At 42.2% G+C, this 22,702-nt stretch overlaps 1 protein-coding gene and 1 long non-coding RNA gene across 9 annotated transcripts in view; one reads left to right on the top strand and one right to left on the bottom strand.

Annotated features, from left to right (window-relative positions):
• The window catches only part of LOC114902642, a 58,426-nt gene extending 39,662 nt beyond the window's left edge, over positions 1-18,764 (bottom strand). The window contains exons 1-2 of the long non-coding RNA XR_003795566.1: positions 18,559-18,764; positions 9,600-9,720 (exon numbers count right to left, since the gene is read on the bottom strand). This is a non-coding gene — a long non-coding RNA (uncharacterized LOC114902642). The remainder of the gene's footprint in view (positions 1-9,599; positions 9,721-18,558) is intronic.
• CPEB2 (cytoplasmic polyadenylation element binding protein 2) overlaps positions 16,540-22,702 on the top strand; it is a 63,981-nt gene continuing 57,818 nt past the window's right edge. For 2 of the 8 annotated variants that reach the window (XM_029235056.1, XM_029235057.1), the window contains exons 1-3: positions 16,540-18,210; positions 21,192-21,473; positions 22,235-22,324. In XM_029235056.1, the coding sequence (XP_029090889.1) occupies positions 16,540-18,210; positions 21,192-21,473; positions 22,235-22,324 (2,043 nt within the window). Of the gene's footprint in view, positions 18,211-18,935; positions 18,990-21,176; positions 21,483-22,234; positions 22,325-22,702 lie in introns of those variants that run through there. The other 6 variants (XM_029235061.1, XM_029235059.1, XM_029235060.1 and 3 more) reach the window with 4 other exon arrangements.

Here is a 22,702-nt window from a genome sequence, read left to right as displayed (position 1 = left end):
ACTAATAAAAGAGACTATTCGTATTCACATTCACATTAGCTTTCACAAGTAAGTCTGACCCACAAACACCTTATAGTCTTACCAGAATGAAGTTCCTAAATCCCTCAAGGAAACATGTCCAGCTAGTCAAGAGGTATTTCTGCTTCTTCCACAGCCCGCCTCTCTAGCCACTTGCTGATGCATTCTATCTTCTTGAGCAGTAAGACAGACAACTGGACTCACAGGAAACAAGACTGAAATGGAACACAGGGCTGTAACTCAGAAGATGGTGGCTTTGCGTGGTTTTGCCACTTACTAGCTGTGTTTCCTCATGAATTCACTTAACTTTCATTTATTCAATAATAAGATTTTCCCCTCCCTCCATCTCACCAAGTTACTTTGAGGATATTAGAACTGACTATGAGAGCAACCCTAAACTGTAAAGTGCCAAACGGATGTCACTCTGACTATTCATTCCAGAGCATGCATGGGAGTTTTGTGCCAGCAGCCTCTGGTGTTAGACTGCCTGAGTTCAAATCCAGGCTCCCACTCACTAATTGTGACCTTGAATAAGTGCATGCTTCTGTTTCCCCATCTGTGAAATATGAAATGGAAGGGCACTTGTATGGCACTTAATGACAAGAACCTAGAAAACATTCCATAAAACGTTAAGATTTGATTCAGCAAGGACATTTTTAAATTTAATTTTTATTTTATATTAAAGTATAGTTGATTTACAATGTTATGTTAGTTTCAGGTGTACAGCAAAATCATTCAGTTATACATATGCATATAACCATTCTTTTTCAGATTCTTTTCCCATATAGGTTATTATAGAATATTGAGTAGAGCTCCCTGTGCTAAACAGCAAGGGCTTTTTTAAGTATCTATTCCTTGACTATGTATGAGCTTTGAGAATGCTGAAGAATAGACAAGATCTAATTCCCACCTTTGGAGGTCTCACAGATGTGCGAAGGGTAGACACTGAGGTAAACAAGTGTTGTGATGAAGATAAAATGTGGTTAAGCACAGGGCACAGATCCATTCCTAATCCCCTGCTCTGTCCTTCTGCCTTCCTCTGTTTCCCTGCTCTTCCTAGGCAAATTCCCCTGATAACTGCATCTACTTTCAGAGCTAAGACCCATAGCGCAGAACTCTACACTCACTGCAGGATATCCCCAAGTAGCTTACTCCCTTCCTCCACTCCTGAACCTATACCTCTTACAACTAATCTCTCAACCTAATCAATGACCAAACCATGATAAATTTGTCTGAGAAGCATGCCCCATTTCTCAACCCATATACACATCTACTGCGTTCATCTTGACGTTGCAGGAGCTTCCTATGCATCTCTGGGCCTCCAGTCTCAACCTCCCTACCCATCACTCATTCCCCATTCACCCACCTGAGTTATTCTAAAGCTTATATCTGTTCACAGTACTCCCTGTGGTAAGCCTTCAGTGGCTTCCCATTGCTGACTCAACAGCATTTTCTTAGGCCTACAGGACTCTTAACTCAAACCTCGGGCTCGTTTCTATTTTATTCACAGTTCTCAGCCCTCAACAAAAAGGAAACCCAATGTACCTTTCCAGAATACACATGTACCTTCTAATTCTCTCTACTCTTGCTCTTGTTTTGATCCTGTTATCTCAGATATCCTATCTGCCAGCTATCCATCCACCATCCTTCTTTTTCATCCTTCAATGTCCAGCTCAAATGCCAATGACTACATATTGCTTTCCCTGATTAACCAGAATCTCTCAGGATTTCTTGCTCTTTATCCTAGATTTACACATACCGTGTAGATTGAACCATATGATTTACCTTATTTTTGGTAGGTCAAAAATGGCCAAATAACAGTAATTTCAAATAATTCAACCTATAAATTAATATTTCTCTTACACCACTTATCCTGCTTCAGTAGACTTCTTTATACTCTGTCTTCTTCCTTGCATGCCCAGTGCCTAGCAGTGATGGAAAAGTAGATTCTCAGAAAATGCTTATAGAATTCAAGATGATTGTTATATATGGATCTCAATATAATACTTCATTGAGTTCCCTTAAGTCTAGGTATCAATCTTTCTCTCATTTTGCTGGAGTCTGACAAGGGTAAAGTTACTCACCCAAGGCTGTCTTATCAAGTCAGGAGTGTAGGTATCCTTTCCTCATTTCCATCAGGACCCCGCTCTCTCTACCTACCAACTAATAATTATCTAGCCTAGAGAGGGAAAAATCCACCTCCAGGGTCATCCTTTCTCTAGGCAGCAAGTGTGTAATTTGTAATGTTATCCATTCAGGACATTCATTCAGTCACTCAATCATGGAGATGTGATTGGCACTGGGAATATAGAAGTAAATAAGGCAACCAGAGGTGATGAATTTAGAGTGCCTTTGTTCTTTGACCTGGTCTTCAAACATTTTTCCTCAAGAATCACCCGAAGACATTTTGAACACTTAAACAATATCATGTATTTTTGAACAGTTTTAAATGTCTTGTACATTTTAAGGTATCTAAATTTTTTATCATAAGTTTACATTGTCACAAAGGATGTAATTTTCAATATATATTTAATATTGTCACTTTAAATATAATTACTATATCATTTTAAATGTATCAAATGAAATTTGAATATTATAATAATTTAATACTCAAGACCAGCTATTTAAAAATATATGAAAAACTATTTTGTAATATTTGGAAATTTTAGGCCTTTTCTTTGTCTATTTCAACTCACATTTCCACTATACTTTCTTCCTGGATTTTATACATATATATTATATCAAAACTGTGGAGCTGTATATTTAGGTCAATTTACAAAAATATCCATGGCAAACAATAAGCCGAATTACACTTTCAGAAAAATTCCACTTTTATTATTTCAATTCAAATACATATGTTAATAAGCACTGCAAGAAACATTATAAAAACAATGAGAAATAAGTTGCAAAATGAATCCTGTAAGACAGATTATAAAAAGTAGTCAAGGTTAAAATAATATAGATCTAATATGAATAATTAATCCATTTTCATAAATTATAAAAAAAGGTAAAGCAATATGTTAGCTCTCAGTATCAAATCTGTAATAAAGCAATGAGTATACAGTTTATGAAATAATGATAATATCATTCCTCTAATAAGAATGTGTGTCTCTGTGCAGTCAGAAGCCAGAGAATGGTCAAATGAAGCAAACATGGTCCAACTACATGCCATCACAAGAGACATAATTGATTCAAAGACACAATAAGTTGAAAGTAAAAGGATAGAAAAATATATCCCATACAAAGAGTATCCAAAATAGAGCTGAAGTGGCTACAGTAGTATAAGGCAAAATAGACTTAGAGACAAATTTTGTTACTAGTGACAAAAAAGGACATAATAATAAAAGGGTCAGTCCATCATGAAGACAAAATAATTATAAGCATAATGCATCTAACAAGAGAGTGCCCCAAAACATGACGTAAAATACATACATTAAAAAGTGATATAGACAATTCAACAATAATATTTGAAAACTTCAATACCTCACTTTCAACAATGGGTAGAACAACCAGGCAGATCAACAAGGAAACAGAAAACGTAAACACTGTAAACCAACTAAATATAACAGACTTCTACAGAACACTCCAATCAACAACAAGCAGAATATACATTCTTCTCAAGTGCATATGGAACATTTTCCAGGATATGTTAGGAGTATATGTTAGGAGGCCATAAAACAAACCTCAATAAATTTAAAAGTATTTAAATTATACAGTGTTCTTTGACCACAATGGAATGAAATGAAAAGTCATAATAATAGAAGGAAATTTGAGAAATTCACAGATATGTGAAAATTAAATAAAACTCTCCTAAATAACAATTGAGTCAAAGAAGAAATCACAATGCAAATTACAAAATAATTTGAGATAAATGAAAATAAAACCACACATACCAAAACTCATGAGATGCAGCTCAAACAGCAGTCAGAGGGAAACTTATAGCTATAATGCCTATAAGTATAAGAGGAATAAAGATCTCAAATTGATAACCTGAACTTCTACCTTAAGAAACTAGAAAAAGAAGAATAAGCTAAAACAAGCAAGCAGAAGGAAGAAAATAATAAAGATTAGATCACAAATAAATAAAATAAAGAATAAAAATAATAGTGAACATCAATGAAATCAAAAGTTAGTGATTTGAAAAATATCAACAAAATTAAACTTTAACTAGCCTGGCCAAGAAAAAAAAGTAAGGACCCAGATCACTGAAATCAGGAATAAAAGAGGGGACCTCAGTACTAACCTCACAGAACTAAAAAGGATTGTAAGGGAATACTATGAATAATCATATGACATCAAATTAGATAACCTAGGTGAAATGGATAAATTCCTAGAAAAACACAAACAACTGAAACTGAAAAAATTAAAAATCCAAATAGACTTAAAACAAGTAAAGATGTTTCATTAGCAATTTTAAATCTTCGCACAAAGAAAAGTCTAGGTCTAGATGGCTTCACTAGTGAATTCTACCACACGTTTAAAAAAGAATTAATGTCAATCCTTCAGACGCTCTTACAAAGATTTAGAAGGGGAAGGAACACTTCCCAACTCATTCTATGAGACCAGTATTACCTTAAGACCAAAACAGGACAAAGACATGATAAGAAAAGAAAGCTACAGATCAATAGTCCCTACAAATACAGATGTAAATATCCTCAACAAAATACTAGCAATCCAAATCCAGCAATATATATATATATATATATATATATATATATATATATTTCAGATGTTAAACCAATCTTGCTTGCATTTCTGGAAGAAATTCCTCTTGGTCATGTGTGTAATCATATATATATATATATATATATATATATATATATATATATGAATGATTGGTTTAACATCTGAAACTCAATCAGTACAATACATTATATTAAGAGAATAAACCACAACGATCTCAATAGATGCTGCAAATTCAGTAATAACTTCTATATCGATTACATGATGAAATAATATTTTGCATATACTGAGTTAAAAAATATATTACTCAAGTTAACTTCACCCACTTCTTTTTCCTTTTTTCAGTGTGGCTTCTAAGAGATTTCACATTATATATGTAGCTTGCATTTGTAGCTCACAATATATTTCATTGGACTGAGATGATCCGGATGGATCCTAGTTTCAAGACCAGTGCTCTCATGGCGTTAGGTATTTTTCATGTTATTTATCAGAGGAGAAAACAGACTGACAATGGTTAACCTGCCCAGGTTAACACACTCCACCCTGTAGGTGTCAGAACTAGTATTGGAATTCAGTTCTGCCCGTAAAGGCTGAGTTTGCCCTGTTTACATCACTGGTTTTCCTTAGAGATTAAATAGTCATTGAAGATATTTAACTTTTAGAATTTCTTTCTTCCTTTCAAATGTAGGAAGAATTTAGCCTCCTCACCTTTTCCATTTTTCATTTGGACTTATCCTTCCATTTCTGTTAATGGGATTTTACTACCATTACCACCATCCATTTGCATGTTTTTGGTAACTTTTTGTTTTTGTTATCAACCCCCCCTGCCCCCCACAGGACTACCAGTGGGTTCTTCTAGCTGGCCTTCTAGTCTACTCTTTACCTTACGCAGCATGGTAGATGATAGTCAAGATTTGTTTGTTTGTTTAAACATACATTCTGCGTCAAACGTCATAGAAGACTCTCCATTTAAAACATTGCTTAAATTTACCAAGGCTTGATTTGTGACCCAAGATATGATCTATCCTGGAGAATGTTCCATGAGCACTTGAGAAAAATGTGTATTCTGTTTTTTTTGGATGGAATGTCCTATAAATATCAATTAAGTCCATCTTGTTTAATGCATCATTTAAAGCTTGTGTTTCCTTATTTATTTCATTTTGGGTGATCTGTCCATTGGTGAAAGTGGGGTGTTAAAGTCCCCTACTATGATTGTGTTACGGTCGATTTCCCCTTTTATGGCTGTTAGTATTTGCCTTATGTATTGAGGTGCTCCTATGTTGGGTACATAAATATTTACAATTGTTATATCTTCTTCTTGGATCGATCCCTTGATCATTATGTACTGTCCTTCTTTGCCTCTTGTAATAGTCTTTATTTTAAAGTCTATTTTGTCTGATATGAGAATTGCTACTACAGCTTACTTTTTTTTTTTTTTTTTTGCGGTACGTGGGCCTCTCACTGTTGTGGCCTCTCCCATTGTGGAGCACAGGGTCCGGACACGCAGGCTCAGCAGCCATGGCTCACGGGCCCAGCCGCTCTGCGGCATGTGTAATCTTCCCAGACCGGGGCACGAACCCATGTCCCCTGCATCGGCAGGCAGACTCTCAACCACCGCGCCACCAGGGAAGCCCTCCAGCTTTCTTTTGATTTCCATTTGCAGGGAATATCTTTTTCCATCCCCTCACTTTCAGTCTGTATGTGTCCCTAGATCTGAAGTGGGTCTCTTGTAGACAGCATATATACAAGTCTTGTTTTTGTATCTATTCAGCCAGTCTGTGCCTTTTGCTGGGAGCATTTAATCCATTTACATTTAAGGTAATTATTGATATCTATGCTCCTATTCCCATTTACTTAATTGTTTTGGGTTTGTTATTGTAGGTCTTTTCCTTCTCTTGTGTTTCTTGCCTAGAGAAGTTCCTTTAGCATTTGTTGTAAAGCTGGTTTGGTGGTGCTGAACTCTCGCAGCTTTTGCTTGTCTGTAAAGTGGTGCTGGGAAAACTGGACAGGTACATGTAAAAGTATGAAATTAGAACATCCCTAACACCATACACAAAAATAAACTCAAAATGGACTAAAGACCTAAATGTGAGGCCAGACACTATCAAACTCTTAGAGGAAAACATAGGCAGAACACTCCATGACATAAATCACAGCAAGATCCTTTTTGACTCACCTCCTAGAGAAATGGAAAGAAAAACAAAAATAAACAAATGGGACCTAATGAAACTTAAAAGCTTTTGCACAGCAAAGGAAACCATAAACAAGACCAAAGACAACCCTCAGAATGGGAGAAAATATTTACAAATAAAGCAACTGACAAAGGATTAATCTCCAAAATTTAAAGCAGCTCATGCAGCTCAATAACAAAAAAAACAAACAGCTCAATCCAAAAATGGGCAGAAGACCTAAATAGACATTTCTCCAAAGAAGTTATACAGATTGCCAACAAACATATGAAATAATGCTCAACATCGTTAATCATTAGAGAAATGCAGATCAAAACTACAATGAGATATCATCTCACACCAGTCAGAATGGCCATCATCAAAAAGTCTAGAAAAAATAAATGCTGGAGAGGGTGTGGAGAAAAGGGAACACTCCTGCACTGCTGGTGGGAATGTGAATTGGTACAGCCACTATGGAGAACAGTATGGAGGTTCCTTAAAAAACTACAAATAGAACTACCATATGACCCAGCAATCCCACTACTGGGCATATACCCTGAGAAAACCATAATTGAAAAAGAATCATGTACCAAAATGTTCATTGCAGCTCTATTTACAATAGCCAGGACATGGAAGCAACCTAAGTGTCTATCAACAGATGAATGGATAAAGAAGATGTGGCACATATATATAATGGAATATTACTCAGCCATAAAATGGAACGAAATTGAGTTATTTGTGGTGAGGTGGATGGACCTAGAGCCTGTCATACAGAGTGAAGTAAGTCAGAAAGAGAAAAACAAATACCATATGCTAACACATATATATGGAATCTAAGAAAAAAAAAAAGGTCATGAAGAACCTAGGGGTAAGACGGGAATAAAGACACAGACCTACTAGAGAATGGACTTGAGGATATGGGGAGGGGGAAGGGTAAGCTGTGACAAAGTGAGAGAGTGGCATGGACATGTATACACTACCAAATGTAAAATAGATAGCTAGTGGGAAGCAGCCGCATAGCACAGGGAGATCAGCTCGGTGGTTTGTGACCACCTAGAGGGATGGGATAGGGAGCGTAGGAGGGAGGGAGACGCAAGAGGGAAGAGATATGGGGACATATGTATATATATAACTGATTCACTTTGTTATAAAGCAGATACTAACACACCATTGTAAAGCAATTATACTCCAATAAAGATGTTAAAAACAAACAAACAAACAATAAACTACTGAGAATTTCCAGTGTGGGTGTGCATATGGGGAATCCTACAGAGTCTGATATTGCTGGTGGGGATTTCACTTAGTACAACTTTTTCACAAAAAAAATTTAAAGAAAAAATAATAAAATATTGCTAATCATCTTCACAACAACTCCCACTTCACAGATGACGGTCATTGCTTCCTTCACTTCAAAGATGAGAAAACTGAGGTTCCCAAGGCTTAACTGCTGAAGTTACACAGTAACAGAAAGACTTGGGACTAAACGTCAGGTCTCTGACTCCATAGGCCCCACTGTGTCCAACATACCCCTCCTCCATGTCCCTTAATGTGAGTTAAATATGGAGCAGCCTAAAACATAAGCATTTTCATATGAATGATTTATGCCTTTATGAAAATCTTCTAAAGTTTTTTTCAGAAAAGTTTACCTATAATTTTTCTATTGAAAATTGACATCTATTTTTCTTTGTATTGTTATGGAATATGGTCTGCAAACTCAATACAATGATGTACACTTTATAAATGAAGCTTGGAAGCAAGGCGACATAAACTCCTAGACTACTATGTAGACAAAAAGTAGACAGTGGGTAAAAGTAAATTGATAGCAGTCAGGTTGATGTACAAATCTGGTCTAAAATCAAACCACCCCCTTTCTTCAGAAAGCTTTCCATCCACCGTCGTTACACTTAATCAGCCTTTGCACAAAGGCTGATATCAATGCCTCCTACCAGGTAACCCTCCTTTTTTTCTTTTTTATTGAACATTCATAGTCTCCAAAATAAACATTTACAAATTTTAATCTTCTAAGATCAAATTTGATAGATGTAACACCCTTCATCTATATAAAGGCTAAGTATTTAGTCAAAATGCATCTTCACTTTTCTCTGCATAGAATAATTTATCAATAAAAAGAGTTAGCTTTCCAGAATGTGAAAGAAAAGAGTTAAATGCAGTATATCAAATATATACTGTCAGACCTCATTCTTCTAATAGGAGAAGAATGAGTAAGCACATTTGAGGACTATTTCTGAATTTTCATGGGATATGAATTTTGAAAATAAGATGCTTTCACTCTGAGTCACTACTGCCAATTGTTATTCATTTAGTTAGGTGTTACTGAGAATGCTTCAAGGGTTATCCTTTCCATCCTTTATCCTTTGGTAGACTAGCCACCAGTGTTTTTAGGGCTTGTCACCGTAGCTCTGTTTTGCTCAAATATATTGCGTATTTTAGGTGATAGCCTTATGTCCAAGTAATGAAGCAGGAGACTGAGAAATGGGGAGATGGAGGCATTAAGCCCAGGCTATGGAAACTACCTGTGGCAAATTATTTTGTTCCTGGGTTTTGGTTTTCCAACTGTAAAATAGAAATATTATTTACTTTTGCTTTATCTACTCACAAAATATATTGTGACAAGTATGGGAGAAAACAAATGAAAATCTCATTGCAAGCCAGCACTACAATGTGTTTCAGTGTGTGGTTTCTTCTGCCTTCTTGATGAATTTTCCTTACCTCTATATCCCACATGCATCCCAGGGCTCCACCCATGACCAGACTAGCAAGGCGATGTTGCAGCATGTAGGACTCCAATTTAGTAGGTCAGTTTCAGCCTCGAATCTCACTGTTCATGAATCTGTCAAGATAATTAGGACTGGGAATTATCATAACTAGTATCAACAGCAAACATTTATTTACAGTATCTCTGACTATGCACAGAATAATATATGTGTCTTCTGTTTTGTTCATAGCTGTATCCCCAGTGCCTGGCAGTGTCTGGCACATAGTAAGCACTCGATAGTTAATGGATACATAAAAGAATCAAGAAGAACTAGGAAAATAAATATATAAGGCCACTGTCTCCAAAGATTTGTAATCTAATCAAGTTGACTAGGCCTAAAGATAAAAGGTGAGAATGGAACAATTAAGTCAGTCTACATAAGCAGCCCAATAGCATCATGGCAGGAATTACTGGAGAGACTGAAGGCTTCTTCCCTATACGGGAACACTGGAGTTGAATGACAAATCTCCCAGGCTTCAAAAAGGGTAACACCATCTGGAAAACCTTTTATTGTGTTTGGGGGCTACACTTTATCATCAGGGGAAGATTCCAGATACTTTCCTTTGTCAAAATGGAATGGCAGAGTAAGCAGAATGAAGATTGTAATAACAAGAATGGAGCTTTCAGTTTAGTATTATCAAAGAAAATGCTGGGAAGGGAAGTGAGATTTTTTGTTATTCGTTATGGTCTGTTTGTTTTATTTTTTGTTCCTCCAGCAACCATAACTCAATAATGCTACAGTTTTCTAGAAAATGGTACATCTCCTTTTAAGTGTGCTTTGGAAACACTTTCCTCCTTCCCTCCCTCCCTCCCTCTTCTTTGCCTTCCTTTCTTCTTTCTCTCATTCCTTTCATCCTTCCTACAGTATTAATTGGGCAATTAATAATCAATAAAAATTTATTGGGAACCATGTTCCAGGTACTGTGGCAGGCAAGAAAGATGCAGAGATACATAAAGGAAACCATGACCTATAGCAACTCACAGTCTAAAAGGGAAGATAGCCAAGGAAACATAATTGTTTCCTTGTTATGTCCATATGACACGTTATAACAGTAAAAAAAATTATTACGACAATGTTAAGAGTGTAGAACAGGCCTCAACTCACTGTCCAGGGGGAGTCAGGAAAGGCTATGGCATTTGGACTGGGTCTTGAAAGGAAAGGAAGCATTAGCTGATGGAAAGAGGCATTCCAGGAACTAGAAACATCATGTGCAAAGGCCCAGAATTATGAAATGACATGGCTGATTCAGAGAATCTGGTAATATGGAGAGCGACAGGTGATAAAGGCAAAGTGGCAAGTTGCAAATAAGTTCTGAAGGGTCCTGTCTACTAGCAAGTTTGGACTTGATACTGTGGAAGCTAGAGAGTGATTATTGACAGGACAGTGTAACAGGATCATAGTTGTTTTTTTGGGACTATTAAAGGGAAGAGATTCAGAAGAGGAACTGGCAGGGAAGCCAGCTAAGAGGCTGTGCACTAGAGCAGGACAGAGAAAAAATCCAGAGCTAAGACTTCGGTAAGGGAAAGGGCTAAGGGGTCTACCTTTGAGAAACATTTCTGCAGCAGAACTGACAGAGTATAGTAAGCAATTGTTTTTGGAGGGTGAGAGAGGGAAGAAGAGGATAACAAGTTTCCAGCTTGAGAAGCTGGTTCTGTGATGATGACATCAGCCAGATAGGGAGCAAAGAGGAGGAGTGGGTTTGGGAGAAGACGGTAAGTTCAGGTATGGACACATTGAATTCATGGGTCTGAGACAGATGATATTTGAACACATGATAGTGGATAAAGTCACTTAGAAAGAGTATGTAGAAGTAGAGAAGAAGACCAAGAATATAAGCTAAGGAACTCCAACATAAAAGGGATATGTAAAGAGAGAGGAAGGTAGAGGAGAGAATGAAGGAAGGTTTAGAAAAGTGGAGGAAGAACCAGAAGTAATTGAAGATGGTGTTACACTGGGATACTGTGTCAATAAAGCACCCTGAAGTTGGACAGGGTCAATCTAGACCTTAAGTTCTATTTTTTCCTCCAACCCAAAGCCAAGACTAATGAGCTCCCACCTAATGACTAATCCTTTCCCATCCTGTGGGATCAGACACATTCACAGGCTGGGCAGCAATAAGAAACCAGCATCATGGAGGCTCAGCATCAAATTGGCCTCATTGCCATGCTGCCTAAACTGGTTCACTGTTTCTATGAGCTGGAGTCTTGATTCCCTGTCTTTGCTCAAGTTCCTGTAATGAATCCCTGTGCTGGAGGTTACGTCCTTCTCCATGTTCCTAAGACAGAAGTCTTGCCTCTTGGAGTCCAGGTTTATCTATTCCTTTGTGTTAAAATCCTGAGCTGCCCTGTCTGTCCTCACTCACATATCCTGTCAATGCCTGTAACTATCTTGCCTTGCCTATAATTCCTAAGAGCATCTGGGTGGCGTTTGGATAGCTCTTGCCAACAAACAAGCAACTGATAAATGGACTCTCATATTACTACAGTATATTTATAGCTATTAGTTCTTAAAACTGCTATTTGTTAATTCCACGATGCCTTCATTCAGTGCATGCATTTGACAACTCTTGGGTGCCTACTGTGTGCCAGGATTGTTCTAGGTGCTGAGGATGCAACTGTGAACAAAACAATGTATCTTCCCTTATGCAGCTTGTGAACTAACAGGGAGGACAGATAAACAATTTAAGTACATAGTGGGCCAGATGGAGAAAAATCAAACCACCTACAGGGGGAGAAGGAGGCTGGAATGGAGGGAGGGTGCTGCTGTTTTACAATGGCGGGCAGGAAAGATATCACTGAGAAGAGTGAGCTTAAGCAGAGACCTAAAAGAAGTGAGAGAGAGAGATGAGAAAACTGATAGAGTGAGCCCTGTTGGTATTGAGGAGGACAAGTATTCCAGACAATGGGAATTGCACGAGCAAAGTCCCTGGGGCCGACTTGGCCTTGCACATTAAAGAAATAAGCATTCTATTGTGGGGTAGAAGTTGTCAGAGGGATTAGTAGGGGCAGGAGGCAAACATGAAGAACCTTTCGGTTATTGAAAATGTTTTGACTTTTATTCTGATAAGTATTTCATCAGAGGAGATGATGAGATCTGTCTGAAAGGAGCATTCCAGCTGCTTCATGGAGAATAGACTGTAGACAAGATCAGAAGCTGGGAAACTAGTTAGGAGTTGAGAGCAACAATCCAGGGCAGAAGAAATGGTGGCCTGGGCCAGGTTGCTTGAGGTGGGAGTGGTGAGAGGTAGTTGGATTCTGGTTATAAATTAAAGGTAGGACAAAGCAGTATGTAATGATGGCTTGGATATCCTGTAACAAAAATAGAAGTCAAGAACGACTCCAAGGTTTTTGGCCTAAGCAACTACAGCAATGGAGTGGTGCTTACCCAGATGGGAATTAACAAGGTGGGGAGTTCAATTTGGGGCCTGTTAAATTTGGAGTGTCTATGAAGCTGTGTCCTGAGCAAGTGGGAGGAGGAGCTGGTGTACCGGCAGAGGGGCTGGCCTTAGACGGGAAGGTGGGGCATGGACAGGCCTTCCACACACCAGGAAGGAAGGTGAGGTGGACAGGGACAGAGGCAGTGACTAGAAAAGGGAGCCGTGAGGACCTGGGGAAGATTTGTAACTGCTTCTAGTTTCTCAGTGAAATAGAAAGCCAGCTCAGCAGCTGACAGTGAGGACAGAAGAAGGTGTGAGGAGGCTTTAAAATAGAGAAAGTGTGAAATAGTCTTCTATGACAGTGTTCTTCAATTTCAGCTCATGACCTAAATGTGGGTCTTAAGATCAGCTTAGTGATTTGAGATCAATTCAGTGATCAATTCTTTTAAAAAGTAAAATTTTAAAAGAGCTTGTTGCATGTATCAAGAGTAAGAATTGCTTAATAAAAGCTTTATTTCAGGTGTATGTGTGTGTCCTGGGTTGCAGCAAAATATTTTTAAACACACTGGCCCAGGGCAGTGGGAGGAAATGAACAAGGGACAGTCAAATTAAACTCAGGGAACGAGTTACTGGCCATACAATTAACATACTTTCATGTAAATATGATTAGAATATAGATTCATAAGAACTTGGCTTTAGACCTGCTAGAGGTCCACAACCCCTCTTCTCCCACCCACTCCTACCTCCACTATAGGAAACCTTTATGTTGGAATATTTTCAATGATGGGACACTCACCAGCTTAAAAGTTTTAGATTTCAGAATATAACTTTCTTTGCTATAAAAAGCAGGACCCTCACAACACTCTCTCAGATGTTAAAGCAGTGAGTAGAGGATCTGGCAGTGGAACTTCAGAATTTAGTGTACTTAATATGGAGTTTGACCTTATTACATAATACCAAACTTGATGGCTTTTTCCTTTTTGGAGAGCTCTAAATGCTCTAAAACAAAACCAGTCTCAGCACACTAAGAAATCTTGTTTTTATTCAAACTTCAGCCCAGAATGGCACCATTTAGCTTTTAAACGTATGCTCTCTCTTCTTACATTGCACTAACTGCAATTTTAATGGATGATTGAGCTAACTTTCGTGCCTACATTTTCAAGATTTGTCATTGGATCTGCAAATGAGTCCAATCAAATATAACTTTACTTAGAAATAAAATTCTTCATTTCAATACTTTATATGCCTCAGTTGCTGAATATTTTCCGTGCAAAATAGGTTAATGAATAATAGTAATACGTCAATAGGTGCTGTGAAAATGGCCATTTATATTTTTAATTCTAAAGAGCTCAGGTTATCTTCTAGACATTGTAATTTAGAATAAAAAAGGAATTCTCCAGTTTTATATTTTGCTTGATTTTTAAAAATGGTTTTGAGATTATTAACTCAAACCAATTTTCTATGTACCCACTGATTTCTAAACGATTTATGACTTGTTTTAAAACGTACCTTTTCCTTATTTAAAGGCAATGTCAAACTTAGTTTATTAGACAGGATATTAAACATAAATATTATACATGGAATATATTTTCCCCTTGCAATGTTTTTCTCTTTCTTCTGTATTTATTCTGATTTATATAAATTTGAAACACTGAAGTAACAAAAGCAAAGTAAAAAGGGGATGAAATTTAACTAATAGAGAATGAGGACTCATAAAAGTGTACACTCTTGCCTACATCAGTAAGAGTGTGCTCATTTATAATATTTAATCTTAGTTCAGTTGTAAATCCAAATCAAATAGAATCTGAACCCATTTTCAATTGCTTTTGAGATTATTAGCCTGTATTCCAGGATTCTTTCAATAGTTTCACTTCTCTAAACGCCAAGAAAAAGTTAAAATTGCAAAACAGGAACATGAAATCCATATCTTACTAGTATGGATCCCTCTGCTTTTCCTTTACCTAGACCCTCATATATATATTTTTTCTCTATGTAAAATGTTTCTTTAGGAAATACACAGGTTTAGTTCCTCTTCTGTTGCTTCCAACAAGAGCTCTACCATGGAAAGCTCTCTCTCCCCTTCCATTTTGCAAGTCTCAACAAGTCTGTTGCTGAGTCAGAACCTCCTTTTCCCCCCTGATGTGAGAAATCTTTCTCCCTTGGAAATTCATAAAGCTTCGGAAATGTTTAAATTAGAGTCTCCCTAGGGGAAAGGGGCGGGGATGCCAGAATGAATGTGGTGGGGAGGAATCCCACCCACTGTAGTCCCGACGGCAACACACGAAACGCTTTCTGAAACAGGAGGACTTGGAGCGGGCCCAGGGTTACCAAGGGAGCTCGCCTCGGAACCTATTATATGCATGTCTGTGTGTAAATAACCGCACGGAGCCGCGGTGGGTTCCAGGGACTTTGTTCCTCATTACTTAAGTGAAAATGTATGGTATATGGCCGGGCCTTCGTGTTTACCCTACAGAACATACTTTCACGCGGCTGCGGGAGGGTGAATAACAGTACTCGGCACGAGAGGCTAAAAACAGAAACCGGAGCGAAAAGGAGGTGCTTTCTAGGGCGACGAGGAGGGCTGCGAGTCTGGGCCACGGTGGGGCCAGAGGCGTGGGCGACGCGCTCCGCAGTCAGCAAGGCTGGCGGAGCCCCGCACAGGCGGGTCGGCCAGAGGCCTCCCGCGCAGACCCCGGAGGGCAGCAGGGGCCGGGTCCCCGCTCCCTCGCGCTGCGGGACACGAGCGGCCGCCGACACTGAAAGCCACTAACCGGCCTCAGTTTCCCCGGCGGGCCAGCGCTGCCTAGGGCAGCCCCTGTCCCTGCGACCAAGGCTCCTATGACCGAAGACGAAGCGGAGGTGACAAGGAGGCAGGGCCCCGAGGGCGACTGGACGGGGAGAAAGTACCGCGTGCGACCTGCTGCAGGTTCAGCGAGGACCCCGAGCCCGGAGGGGCGGTTGCCCAGTAACCGTCCGCGCCCCCCGCGCGTGCTCGCCCTCGTGCGCGCGCGCCGGGCGCACAGGCCTCTTCGGCAGCCCACCGGCTCAACCGGCCTCTCCTTTCCCCAGGAGCAGGGGAAGCCCGAGGAGACGCGCCGCTCGCGCCCGCGCTCTCCCGCCCTCCCAAGAGCGCTCGCGCGCCCCCGGCCGAGCCTGCATATTAATAAGGGGCGGGACGGGGGGCGGGGCAGCGGGGGCGCCGCGGCGTCGAGCCCGCGCGTGCCGGGGCGCACCGCGGGGGGCGGTGCGATTGTGAGGTGGCGCTGACGCACGTTCCGGGGTTCTTAAGCGGCCAGGGCGGCGGCGGCGGCGGCTGCGCCCGAGCAGGTCTCGGGAGGTGGCGGTCATTGCCGCGAGGGGTGGCGGGGCCGAAGTAGGTGCCCCTGGCTCAGTCACGGTGTCCCTCTCTCACTGACTCCCCCTCCTTCCACCAAGGCCGCACCGCCCCAGATCCGGCGGCTTCTTAGGCGGGGCAGCGGACGGGGTGCGTCTCCTCCCGCTGCCGCCGGCCTAATAAATGAGGGACTTCGGGTTTGGGGTGCTGCAAACCGCCCGGCTCCGAAGCAGCAGTCCCGGGTCCCTGTTCAGCGGCGGGGCGTACCGTCCCTACGCCGCTGGAGCCGCGGCGGCCGCCGCCCCGTCACCCTCCACCACGCCTTTCGGCCCGCTCTCGCCGCCGCCGTTGCCTGTCACCGGCTTCTCGGAGGCCGCCTCCCCCTTCCCTATCCCCTTCGGCTGCGGCGGCGCGGACAGCTCGGTCGCCACCGCTTCCTCTTCCTCCCCGTTCCCGGCGCATCAGCAGACCATGCAGGATGAACTGCTGCTGAGGCTGACACAGCAGCCGGCGCGGCCACTCTCGGGGGCGGAGGCCACGGAGAAACTCCCCAACCACCACCCCGGCGGCGGCACGAACGCGGGTGTGACCCACCTCCTCCCCTCCCAGGACTTCAAACCGAGTCTGCACCACCCCTCCTCCTCCGCCTCCTCCTGCTGCTGCTGCCGCACCTCCTCCCCGCAGGACTTCAGTAAGCGGCAGCAGCAGCAGCTGAGCAGCCAGAAGAGGAAAGAGTTCAGCCCTCCCCGCCTTCCCCACCCTCCGGACTCGAAGCCGCCGCCGCCGCCGCTCCACTGCCCCGGCCGGTTCAGCTCGCCGCCGCCGCCCAGCCAGCTCCTCCAGCCGGCGCAGCTCGCCCAGCGCCAGCCGCAACAGCAGCAACAACAGCAGCAGTTCAGCCTCCCGCACCCGCAGCACCTCCCGCCGCAGGATTTCGCTCCGCAGCAGCGCCCGGCCGACCTGCCCCCGCTCCCGCAGCTCCAGCCTTCGCCGCCTGCAGCCCCGCGGCGCCGCCACGGAGGCGCGGGCAGCCCTCGCAAGACCCCGGCCGTGGGCGAGGGCAGCGCCGCCGAGCCCCCCAATGCGGGCTTGGCCCCCTCGACGCCGCCGGTGAACCCCGCGCCGGGCTCCATGGAGTCCCCCAACCATCCTCTGCTCAACAGTCCCAGTAACCTCCTGCCTGGCGGGGCTCTCGGCGCGGGCGCCTTCAGCAGCCTGCAGAGCCCGGACCTTCCGCACCCGGGCGGCGGCGGCGGCGGTGGCAGCGGGGGCGGGGGGCCCCCCGGCGGCGGAGGGGGAGGCGGCTCCGCGTCGCCGCCGCCGCCGCTGCCCGGCTTCGGCACCCCCTGGTCGGTGCAGACCGCGTCGCCGCCGCCCCAGCCCCAGCCGCCGCCGCCCCAGCAGCAGCCGCCGCCTCCGCCCCAGCAGCCGCCGCAGCCGCAGCCGGGTTCGTCGGCCGCCACCCCGGGTGGCGGCGGCGGCTCGCTCAGCGCCATGCCGCCGCCCAGCCCCGATTCGGAGAACGGCTTCTACCCCGGGCTGCCGTCGTCCATGAACCCGGCCTTCTTCCCGAGCTTCTCACCCGTGTCCCCGCACGGCTGTGCTGGGCTCAGCGTGCCGGCGGGCGGCGGCGGCGGGGGCGGCGGCGGCTTCGGGGGCCCCTTCTCGGCGGCCGCCGTGCCCCCGCCACCGCCGCCCGCCATGAATTTACCTCAGCAGCAGCAGCCCCCGCCGCCTGCGGCGCCGCAGCAGCCTCAGAGCCGGAGGTCACCCGTCAGCCCGCAGCTCCAGCAGCAGCACCAGGCGGCCGCTGCCGCCTTCTTGCAGCAGAGGAACTCCTACAACCACCACCAGGTACGGCGGGCGACGGCCCGGCTGCGCCGCGAGGCCGGGGAGATCGCGGGCGGGGCCGGCCGGAGACCGGTCTCGGCCCGGCGCGGCCCCGAGGGGCAGCTGCGAGGGCCCCTCGCCCGACTGAGTAGGACCCGGAGGGCGTAAAAGGGCGACGGGACTCGGGACACCAGACCCTGGCGGGGCGTGAGGGCTGTGGCCACCGTGGGCTGTGGCGCTCCAGAGTCGGGTCCGGCTGGAAGTGGCCCCGGCCGGGCGCCCCCTCGAAAGCCCCGGCGTGGCGGTGGGTCTAGGGCAGGGGCGGAATGGCACCGGGGCGGGGGGCGGCTGGGTGCGACGTCCCTCTCGTACCTCGTACGGGGCGACCCCGGGGCCCGGCCGGGGCCCCCTGGCCTGGTGAGCGGCCGTCCGGCTTCCTCGAGCCCCGGAGACACGGCGAGACGGCCGGGGTTCGGGGGTCGGAGGACCTGGGGTCGGGGACGCGGGACCAGCGGGCTCGGGCGGCGGCCTCGGGGAGGGGGGTAGCGGCCGTGGGAAGCGAACCCGGGAAGGAGGAGAATGATTACCGGAGACTGTGCGTGTGGTCAGCCCGTGACCTTTCGCCGTCGTCCAATGAACGAACGGGCGGAAAAGCTTTTTTTCTTTTGAGTTTGTGTCATTCTTAATTGGCCGGCGAGACCTGTCGCGGGCGAGGCAGTTGCCGCCCGCACAACCTACCCGGACCAGGGTCGGCGAGGAGCGTCCCGGCCGCGCTCCTCCTGCCCACCTGCCTCCCGACGTGGGTCGGTCCCCCGAGTTGTCAGATGGTTAAGACTGAGATGCTCCAAGACGGTTTTACTTTCTGTGCTTTTTAATGTTTGGGTACTATTTTGTAGGTTTTAAAACGAAACGAGTCTGCTATTTGTGTGTTACCTTGAAGAGAAGACTTCCACTTTTTCTTTTTTTCTTTTTTCTCTCTTTTTTTTTTGGTGGCCTTAATCTTCTCTTGAATGATAGGGTGTGTGTATTTTAAGTGGGTAGTATAATTATGAAATCACAGCAGGCAGGTTTTTTTAATTCATCCGGGTCCTTTCAGATTCAAGGTCTGTTTTGTTATCCTCTCAAAACAACGTTTGAGTGGCCGCTGGTTTGGTTAATTGACATTGAAGGAGTATTTTGTTGTTCTTTTTTGATCTAGTCAGCATTTATTATAGTGATCATTCTGTCTAAGGTCAATTTCGTGATTAAAGGTTGAGAGGGAAGCAAGATTGGACCTTAACCACTACTTACGTACTCATATAACTTTTTCCATTGCCCAGTTAAAGTTTTTCAGGGTTACCCTTTTAAAAAGGTGAATACTATCTAATTTAACCAAAATAACAGTTAACAGTTTATTTAAATTAACCAGAATAACAACAGTTTTTGTTGAATCACTGGTTTCTTCCTGAGGAAGGAGAATGTGGCCTATAAGGGTTGAAAATAGTTAATTTTGAAATAGTATTCCCCTTTTCCATGATTTACATAATCTTGAGCAACTGTCTTTTGGGTGTCAGGGTCTTCGTTTTTTAACTGGAAACTTGCCACAGAAAATTATCTGTAGGTATTTTTGTATTCTTAAGGCCTTGGTATATCATTAGAAGACCATATACCAAGATCCATATTTAACTATAATCTGCTTTTTGTCAAAAGATGGGTCTTGCAATGGAGTGTAAGAGGTCACAGCTGTTATATGGAATTTTAGGTCACTGGAAGAGAACTTTGAACACTGCATCAGTGATGAAAGTAAGGTCCTGAAGAATGGAATATGTCCGTGGTCCCTTAGCTATCCTTTTGAACTACATAGAGGGGGAAAGGGTAGTATATATTCATGATTATATTAGCATTAAAAAACATTTTTAATAAGTAATAGGCACTACAGACCAGGTTTGCAGAAAAAAATAAGGTTTAATATTAAGAGTGCTTGACTTAAAATAACTTATTGACTTATAGTTAAGTGCACGACCCATACTCCCTTTGGCTAAATGTTGGCACAAAATTATTAAATTATAAGCTTATTGACTCTAAAATTGCTAGCAATTAATACTTTTCAAAATCTACAGTTGTAGCCTCTTGGTGAATTTTTCATTCTTTGATGACTTAACTTTTCTTGCTATTGGTTAGAGTTTGGAATATTACTTTACTTTTGGAAATGAATAAAGTTCATGGAGACTTGTATTACTAAGATCTTTACTAGAATGATCAAAGTATATAGTTGTTTATCTTAGTGTATCCACTTATGGGTAATATCAGATAATTATTTAACAGTTCATAGATAATTAAGTGAAGTAAAAACTATGAAAATTTAAAAGAAACTACATTAAAACCGGAATAAAATATCTTAAAAGTTGAATAAGCAGTGCAAAAAAAAGACGTATTTGCTATATTTTCCCTATCTCAAAAGGCATTTTTAATCTGTGCAGTAGAATAACACCAAATGTTATTATCCACTTTTGCAGTGGTACAGTTTGTTTTAGAAACCTAAAGTCTAGATATTTCACTCATATGATTGGTATATTTTAATTGATAACGATCATATTTTTAGTTCTATGCTTAGCGGAACATGGTTGCTTTAAGATCATAGTGTAGGTTACATCTGTAAGGATCTTCAAATTTAATTTCAATTTTAAAGTATTTTTTTCTTCATATCTGTCATTTATACAGTTCTCTCTAAAGGGGAAAAAAAAAGTAACTTCATGGTTCTATTTTAATGAGTGTCATGAAATATCTGCTTGATTCATTATAATTTATAGTAGACAAGAGTATGAAAACTCAGCATTAAATGAATATGTTTTCATAAGCAAGATGTCAAGCTTATTACTTTTTATAAACTAGTTATGATATATTCTGTTGCCTTTATATATTTCATTTTTTTTAAGATCATATAAATTCTTAGCTCAGGCCTAAATTTGAATTTGAATTATAAACTCTTTAAATGCTTATAATTTAAATAGATGTATTTTCCCCAGCCTCTTCTGAAACAATCTCCTTGGAGCAACCATCAAAGCAGTGGCTGGGGCACTGGAAGTATGTCGTGGGGAGCAATGCATGGCAGAGATCATCGTAGAACTGGAAACATGGGAATTCCAGGAACTATGAATCAGATATCTCCATTGAAGAAACCGTTTTCTGGTAATGTCATAGCACCGCCGAAATTTACTCGCTCTACTCCATCACTGACTCCAAAATCTTGGATTGAAGATAATGTGTTCAGAACAGACAACAATAGTAATACGCTCTTACCCTTACAGGTAAGAATGGTATGTAAATGGCCTTATTTCTAATGTTAATCTTTCAAAATAGGAAATTGGGGGTGGCAGTAGTAATAGTATGGTAAAATTAACAGATTAAAAAAGAGAAAGCTCTAATTTTTAAGCATATAATTTGATTATCAAAGGATAAAATACCTATACAAAAAATTGAGACTAAAAAAAATCTCTAAACACATAATAGAAAATAAGCTTCATAAAGTGTAGAAAACCCTGCTGTATTTCTTAAATTCATATTGAAGCTCTTACTTGGCAGCTCCTTAAGAATGCCTTAATTCATTAATCTTTAACAGGCCACCAAAATGAGTTTCTCCTCCAGTATAGCTGAACTAAAATGTTTCGTAATTGTGCATAAATATAACTGTGGTCAGCTGTATGTATATTCAAATGTAGTTAGTACAGCTACGATCATGAAAAAATAACATTAGGACTTTTGACATAGAATTAAAATTTGTTCACTGGTTCAGTGACTTTTTTTTTTCTAGATGTGGCCTAATATAATGATTACACATTTTTTTCAGGGCTTTTAATATTTTGCTGATATTATAGGTTAATAAAGTCCCCTTATGACTATTTAAAATGAGATATTTTTCCCTTAAAACTGTTAGAGGATGGAACAAGGATACAAGATAGAAAAAGCTTTGATTGTTTTTTTCTTTTCATTCTTCTTTTTTTTTTTTTTTGTGGGTGGGTATGGGGAAGAGAACTGCTTATTTCTGATGAAAACTTCTATGCTATTGAAGGTGAGATCTAGTTTGCAGTTGCCAGCTTGGGGCTCAGATTCACTCCAAGATAGTTGGTGCACTGCAGCCGGAACATCCAGAATAGACCAGGTAGGCTGGACAGTGTATATTTTTCAGGATTTTGGCTAGGAGTTTAGTATTTGTATTATGAGTAGGATTTATTATTTACTTTCCAATTATACCTGTTTAAGCATATGTCAGAGAGCATTAAAGCAATTTATTTTTAAAGGGTCACTTAAACTATTTAATGTAAAATGCTTCATTTTTAAATTTAAAAGTAATTCATAATCATTTTGTATGTCCTAAACATAATAAATTTGTTTTTGGAGAAAGGAATCCTATACCCAAGAGCACCTGACTTTAAACATCAGTCAAACTGAACACATTTTATCTCTTTTCAGAATCATTTGCAATTAGGTATAAAATCATATGTTTACTTAACATCTAATCTTACATTTCATAAATGAT

This window comes from Monodon monoceros, unplaced genomic scaffold (genome assembly GCF_005190385.1).
Source record: "Monodon monoceros isolate NGI ecotype Baffin Bay Population unplaced genomic scaffold, NGI_Narwhal_1 Super_Scaffold_20, whole genome shotgun sequence".
In the NCBI taxonomy this organism is placed as follows: domain Eukaryota; kingdom Metazoa; phylum Chordata; class Mammalia; order Artiodactyla; family Monodontidae; genus Monodon; species Monodon monoceros.
The sequence above is the reverse complement of the archived record's forward strand: the minus strand, read 5'-3'. Positions and strand labels throughout refer to the sequence as shown.